Source organism: Gavialis gangeticus, unplaced genomic scaffold, assembly GCF_001723915.1.
Source record: "Gavialis gangeticus isolate Ggan-Ray unplaced genomic scaffold, GavGan_comp1, whole genome shotgun sequence".
Taxonomy (NCBI): Eukaryota; Metazoa; Chordata; order Crocodylia; family Gavialidae; genus Gavialis; species Gavialis gangeticus.
In genome coordinates this window covers 38,779,800-38,786,922 of record NW_017728998.1, presented here as the reverse complement: position 1 = coordinate 38,786,922, position 7,123 = coordinate 38,779,800, and the positions used below count along the sequence as shown (strand labels likewise).

General features: G+C 49.1%; 1 protein-coding gene across 5 annotated transcripts; it reads right to left on the bottom strand.

Moving 5' to 3' along the window:
* Positions 1–395: 395 nt before the first annotated feature.
* IRX6 (iroquois homeobox 6) lies at positions 396–6,229 on the bottom strand. 5 transcript variants are annotated; one of them, XM_019505730.1, is made up of 7 exons: positions 5,591–6,229; positions 4,331–4,588; positions 3,875–3,984; positions 3,055–3,365; positions 2,102–2,722; positions 1,589–1,702; positions 396–1,022 (listed from the first exon to the last, which is right to left on the bottom strand). In XM_019505730.1, exons 1-6 carry the CDS (start codon positions 5,633–5,635, stop codon positions 1,590–1,592), a joined length of 1,458 nt encoding a protein of 485 aa, XP_019361275.1. In that variant the 5' UTR covers positions 5,636–6,229; the 3' UTR covers positions 396–1,022; position 1,589. The 5 variants fall into 5 exon arrangements, with proteins under 5 accessions (XP_019361275.1, XP_019361272.1, XP_019361271.1 ...); XM_019505727.1 differs by lacking the exon at positions 5,591–6,229 and having other exon boundaries at positions 396–1,019; positions 4,331–5,464; XM_019505726.1 differs by lacking the exon at positions 5,591–6,229 and having other exon boundaries at positions 4,331–5,463.
* Positions 6,230–7,123: the final 894 nt, after the last annotated feature.

Below are 7,123 nucleotides of genomic sequence, written 5' to 3'. Positions count from 1 at the left end.
ACATTCTTTCCTCATCTAAGCGCGGTTTATTAGTCCGACAAGAAAGTGTTTGATGACACTTTTAATTAAAAAGAAACAATGCAGAGATGCGGTTTCCCTTTCTTGTCTGTCTTGTAAAGCACAGCACTGCTCTTTAAACTGGATGGTGGTGATGTGACCCACTAACAATGTCCTACTTTGCTACTACAATCCAGTCGCTAGACTTCCAACTTCCAGGGGTACCCAGCCGGTTTTTTTGTCCCAGTATGCAAGGGGGAGGGAAACTATTTTTTAAAGGAGTAGGGGTGAGGAGAAATCCAGCACTCTTGGGAAATCAATCGCCCTACTTGTCACGGATGTGAGCAGCTCAGAGTGAGGTTACCAGTTCTACAGGTTCACAAGACGGATTCATACCATTCAGCTGATCCGCTTTAATTAGAGACTCTTAAAAATACTTTCAGCCATATCCTTGTACAATGACAGAAAAGAAACAGCCTTGCATGTTGCACTATTAACTTAAACCATACCTCTCTCTGTCTCCCCAGAACAAACACAGACATTATGATTTACAAAGATACTGTACCAGAGGAAGAAAAGAAAATGAAAGTAGTAGTTTAAAGGAAGACGCAAATGTGGGTGAAAGAAAGCAAAAAGTTTGGCTTTTTTTGGTAAAGACAATCACTGGGGGTTTAACAAATGACAAAGTAGTTGTACATTGAGGACGATGTGGCTTGCAGTGGACTCAGAGATGGGAAGGAGTACTGTTTTGTAAACTTGTGCGAAACTACAATGATCCAGTGCATGAGACAAGGTCTAGAATGTTCCTCCGTCCTGTTTCCGATTGTGTGTTAAGTCCCATCCATTTGTTAAAAGCAAGTTGTGCAATTGGTATGACGGCTCCCCATCACAGGGGGAGGGAAGCCAGAGTCACAGTTAATGCTTTCAAGGAGTGGAGATCATCATTGTTCATGGAGGATTGTTTTAAGCCAAGACGCAGACTGAGAACCATCTTCAGGATTCTCAGAAAGACAGAGGCTAACCTGCTGAAAGGGAAAGAAAGGTGATGAAAATTGCACTGGCATTGGTCAAGTGGGGCTTCCGCCCCTTAAGAGACTAAAGACTTCAACTACACCCCCAGCTACAGAGCGGGGACGGGCGTAGTCACCTCCTGTCCTACAGAACAGGAGTGCGACATGCTGAACTGAGGCACAGGCAGTGCCCCCAGGCACTTCGCTACATTTGGACCCAATTAGTGCGTGCTCCAAGTAACATTTCAAACGCATTTACTAGAAAAGTTGTTGGGCCTGGAAGAAATCTTACTGAAAAGCAGAGCCCGTTACTATCTTCTCCCCTGCTCATCCTGGCTTCACAATCTAGCCCCAGCCTCGGTCTGTAACCTCTGTACTAAAAGATAAAACCCGGAGTTGTTAAGTTTGCGGCTGTTTGGAAAAGAGCAAACTGGTGTTAGCGCCACACACCCTCGATCAGCTGTTTGAAACGGGCTTTGAGACCAAACAGGGTCCCCCCTTGCAGACCCAGCCCAGCCTCTCTTTACTGACCCACTGACAAGACCATAACCTGATGTAGTGCAGGAAAGTCAATCACCTACCTCACCTCTTCAGCACTGGCCTAAAAGCTGTTCTCAGTTTCTCTTTATGCTGTACTAGGCAAGCTTCACTGAGATCTATGGCTCCTTGGGTAGGTTTCACATTTCTCCCAAACCCTGCGTGCAGACACAACCAGTTCACAGTCAGCAGTTCACACATATACGCTTGCCTGCTTCCTCCCTAGGCCAACAAGCTTTCCAGCGTCCTGAAACCTAGGGCAGGCTCTGATAAACCACCAACGGGTTGCGCTACAGTAATTAGAGTGGTTAGGACATTGGGGAAAGTATCTGCAAAAACAATATTTAGGGCAGCAGACAGCTCTGTGTTGCAGCGAATTACCCCCCCCCCCAAAACTGGGACACAGTTTAATGAGGCAAACCAGCGTGGTGGAATAGAAACAGCCATTACCACTAACGGGGAAAAGAGACTGGGCTGTTTCGGCAGAGCTGCATGGTTTTATCACTCAAGGATTTTTACCCCCTTCAGGACGAAGAGAAATATGGAAGTCCGGATACCTTCAGCTCCTGAGGAATACTGGCACGTCTCCCCCAAGCCTGGATAGGAAGCACAGTTCAGCTGTATTGACTGGAGGTTGAAAGCGGAGTTTCTGAATATCTTGGTGGCCTGGGGCAGCTCTTCAAACGCACTGTCAGTACCAGGCTGGGTTCTTAGACTGGCGAGGGGCCTCCCTTCACCGCAGTGCCCAGGGACAGGGTGCCGTCCTCTGAGCAGCAAGCAGTCCGGGCTCACCGTCCTTGGTTCAGGGGTGCTGGGGCCAATTATAACATTGGCACCTGCCGTGTGAGCCAAAGACCAGATTCTGGGCTTTTCTGTCGTTTCGTATTCTTGCACTTGACTCATAGTGCCCACTAAGGGGCCTGGCTTTTGGCCCACCGTCTCTAAGAAGTCTCCTGCTGCTGCTGAGCTGGCTTTGGTACAGGGGAAAGTGTGAAAACTGCTTGGTGGCGTCAAGCTGCAGTCGCTTTTCTCAGACTCAGCCAAGGCGGTGCTGAGGCTGGAGGCTTCTTGATGGGTGCCCTTTCGGTCCCCGTCTAGCTTCTCAGCTTCCTCCTCGTCCAAGTCATCCAGATCACTCAGTCTTAATTCCTTTTCTTCCTTGCAGCTTTTCTGATCTGCTTTTCAAAATAATGAAAGGGGGAGGGGGAGGGGAAACAAAGAATTAGCGAAATTGTGAAAGGGCATGGGGGAGGTTTTGCCAGGCAAGATTAGTTACTCACTAATAGGGGTGCGCGGAAAGGAAGATGCTGTTATCTGATGACTTTAAACGCAACTTCCTCCAGAGCTGGGACTTACTGTTGTCTCTTATTCTTAGATGGGGCCTGTCCCTTCCCTTGCTTTTTAAAGCACGTTTGCTGCTTTCAGGAAAACAAGAGGAAATACTCCATTTCTTCTACCTTTTCAGACTTGCCTATTCAACCCCTCTCCTTAGCTTGCCTTTCCCACCCACCTTTGCCTTCAGGTTCCAAGCCATATTCCTCCTCTTCTCTCTTGTTTTCCTCTTTTCTCTCCTCTCCTGCTTTGTTCTTAGGAGACCAGGTCATTTTGTTTTCTTTCTTGAGCCTACGCCTGGCGTTAGCAAACCAAGTGGACACTTGAGTCAGAGTCATTTTGGTGATGATGGCCAGCATAATTTTTTCCCCTTTGGTGGGATAAGGGTTTTTCCGGTGTTCATACAGCCAGGTCTTAAGGGTGCTGGTTGTTTCTCGAGTTGCATTTTTGCGTCTAGCCGAACCACTGAAATCCACGGTCCCATACCTGCTGGGAAATATTAAGGGAACATGTCACCAGCATTTGTTACCCAAAAGGAACTTGCCTGTAAGATTGTTTAAACATAATGCGTGCATTAAAAAAAAAAAGTGGCTTTCCTTAAAATGACTCTGCTCTTGTCCTAGGGAGCATCTTCTGCTACTACTCAGCTAGCTAGCTGGAGCCGGGGCTCCCACGTTAGCATCCTGCCCCGCTTGGTAATTCAACCCTGTGTGTGTGAAGTGTAAAGTATTACACTCTGTTTTAACACTGGAGCACCACGTGTCACCACTTTAGTAGCAGATGTTGCCAATCCAATTTGCCTTTTCCTAGACACTTCATTCCATTGCAATTAGCATTGAGATTAGCTGCAAAGTTTTATTTTAGGTGACTGCTGTTACTGGGCGCGTGGACTCTTTGTATAACATTTGTCAGCTAGAAAATCCCGGGGTTTTTTGATGTCTGTTGCTGCATCACAGAGGGATATTAATGTTATTCTCAAATGATCAAAGGGGTTTTACCTGTCGTACTGATACTGCCCTAAGGAATGATCGTAGGGGTAGTAGGCAGCAGGCTGTGCGATTCCCGAGTGCAAACTGCTGGTGCCATCCTTAATTTCATACTGCGGGTTCTGGAAGGGAAGGAGCAGCTTGTGACATTAAGATAGATGGTGGTAAAATCCGAAACCCCTCTACTTGTGGAAACTGCCCGCTTTCCTGTCCCCTGACGCTCACCCTGGTTCTCTGCATCTCTGCCGGGCTGAGATGCCTGCTGCTGCTTTCCCCCCAGGATAACTGTGCCCATTCCATTATTCTTGGCTATTTTCTCCTCTGTTACTCCATCCAGAAGCCCAAGTTGGTCGCCTGTTGCAGGAGGGCTGTCCTCCCCTCCCCTCCCCTTTATCCCTCCCCAAAGTTACAGGGATAGAGAACATACTGACAAGATCACCTGGGTACGGTGCTTGTATTTCTACTCACCAGCGTGGTGTAGAGAGTGGACGGGTCTGCACTGTAGGGAAGGTAGTTGGCATAACTCTGGCTCGCTGCGGCGGCTGCATAGGGAGAAGTGTACATCCCCAGAGCTGCATTGAGTTCCGTCCTGGTGCTGGCCAGCAGCCTGTTCTCATAAGAGGGACAGCAAAGAGTAGCAGCTTGGGCAGATCCAGAGGTAACATCCGATACGGATCTGGAGGCAGATTCACAACAAGTCGTACTGGGGCTGGCTGACACAAAAAACTGGGGAGGGGAGAGAAGGTTCACGCCGATTACTTTAGACGCAGCACGAGCGTGGAGCAGGGACAACATCCAGGCAGGCGACTAATGATGGGAAATTTCAAATAAATAGAAAGGGAGGGTGGGGGCGTGGGAGCGATTCATCCAAACTTTGGAAAAAACAGACTTAAATTACAGCCCCTCTCTGCTTCTCGCTTCTCCTCAGCCCCCATCGCTCAGTTTCCATTGATTTAAAGGCAAGAAGTTGTGCTTGCCGTTAATTCGACCATAGACCAAACACTAAATACGTCAGATAATGCAGTCAGAGGCATTAGCTTTCCTTAATTTTAAAGGCAAAAGAAGCCAGCTTCCCGAGGAAAAATCTTGCTGTGATCCCGGGGTATAAATAATCCAACTAAAATACATTATGGATCAATTTACGGTAGAGACGCATTTTTTAGGTAATTTGAGGGCAGTTTGGAAGCCTCCAGGCAAGAAACGACTTATTCTTAGAAAAAATGCAGTTAAGGACATATGGGGGTAGGGTGGAGGAGAATGGAAGAGGCAAGTTACACACAGAACTAATACATCGGAAGACCCCACAAAACGAGACAGCTATGCCCGAATACTTTCGGCAGGTACCCAGCCACTAGCGCTCGAGGATAACATCACAGAGGAAAGAATAAAGCTTCTGCAAAAGCTTCGCCTCTACTGAAAGCTGGAAGTGAGGAACATAGATCAATACAGATTTGTAAATCAGCTGCACCGAGGCTTTTTTTTTCTTGCACTTAAAATTGAACAGTGGGAGGAAAATCAGCTTCCCTGCCCTGCAAACTGAGGGTTATTTATTTAATCATAGCATAACACAAACGACACACGCGCGCACACATTTAAAAAAAGAAGACTCCAGATGTGCCCTTAAAAAAAAAAGACTCTAAGGAAGGGGGGAAAGGAAACAAGACATCTGGAGTGCAGCAGCAGCAGCAGAATCTGATCAAAAGTGAGTGCTACTCACTTTTGTCTTACCTGTGAAGTGGTGCTGTAGGGGTATCCGAACTGAGAGAAGGACATAGCTGCTCCTTATTTTTGGACCATAGGCAATATTATTTTTTCTCCCAGATCGATTGCAACTGAACCCTGCTTCAGGATGCACCTTCTCGCATACACATTTCCACGTATGGCTTTTTTTTTCTCAATTATGGATGATTGCACTTAAGAAAAGCAGCCAGGCATCTGAGGCATAAGGTTTGAAGCCTGGAAAAGGTTACCCCCACCTCCCATCCTCCTTTTAGATATAAGTTTATATATAAATATAGAGATATATATAAAAAAGAAACACCCAAATGTATAGAAGGTTTAACTGAAAAGGGGGATTTAAAAGAAGGGGGGAAATAACGTAAGGCTTGCAAAGATATGGAGCCTGCTTGTTGTATTATTTTCTGCTCTATAGTTCTTTAGCATTCATCCATGGAAGAGTATCAAAGTGACGTCATAGTAATCCCGAAACGACAGCATCAGGGATATAACAATCTTTGCCAATCATCTCTAACATCTAAGATGCACTCAACACTTGTTTCATGTTGTTTTAATGTTGTGCTGTGATGCACGTCAAAGGCAGGGACCTGAAAAGCTTTGCGGTTGGTCTCTCTCCCTCTCTCTCTCCCTGTCGCTTTTTTTAAAGCACAATCCAAATGCGATTTAGAAAAAGAAATAAGGGGGTGGGGGGGACTTACTGCGGTCATTAAGAGAACACAGTGTAAGACCCCCCCCCCCCGCGCACACACAGACACTAATGTCCCTGGAGCCTCCAAGAAAAGGGGAAGAAATGGCGTTGGCAGGTAGATAAGTGTGTGTGTGTGTGTGTGTGTGGGGCGGGGGGGGGTTAGGAAGTGACTGGTCTGTACTGCTTCAGCCTGCCCCCAGCCAGGATAGCGCCGGACTCTACCCCGCGCCTGTCCCGGTGCCTGGCACTCCCGTGGCCCAACTTTTGCATCCGAGGCGAGTGTGGCAGCGGCTGCGATCCAGCCAGTTCCTCCTCCTCCCCCTGCCCCCGGCCGTGCCCGCGCGGGGGAGGGGTGAGCACCCTGGCAGCTCCCCGGGGAGGGCAGCCCGGAGCCGCGTGAGGGCAGACAGCTCCGGCCTCGGGGGTCCCTCCCCTCCCCTCCCTCATTAACGAGGAGCCGGGGATCTATTTTTCTCTATTAGCCCCAGCAATGGGGGGGGCGGGGTGCGGGGCTTTGACAGGTCAATGGGAGGGTGATTGATGGCTGGCTGGAGCTCAGCCTGCCCGTGCCCACCGCGGCGTAATTGCATCAATTACCAAATGGAAATGCCCTTGTTTAACTAGCAACCTACACGCTGCTAGTCTGGCTGTGAGGGGGGTGCTGGGGCGGGAGCCGGCTGTCCCGGGGAGCAGGGGGCAAGGATCCCGAGGGCCCGGCCCCGCGCGCAGCCTCCCCGCCCGGGCTCCTCGCAGCCGGGCCTGGGGCGCTGCCTGCCCTGCGGCGGGGATGGGGCGGGGCGCCCACTGGGCAGGGCCGGGGCCGGCCGGCCGGGTGT

Excerpts from the sequence above, each read along its gene's own strand:
- IRX6 (XM_019505727.1), bottom strand. The coding sequence starts at position 4,657 with ATGTTGTCCCTGCTCCACGCTCGTGCTGCGTCTAAAGTAATCGGCGTG. Across the intron at positions 3,985-4,330 it reads CCACTCTCTACACCACGCTG|AACCCGCAGTATGAAATTAA; the intron begins GTGAGTAGAAAT and ends CTTCCCTTCCAG. Across the intron at positions 1,703-2,101 it reads GTATTCCTCAGGAGCTGAAG|GGTTTGGGAGAAATGTGAAA; the intron begins GTATCCGGACTT and ends GTCTGCACGCAG.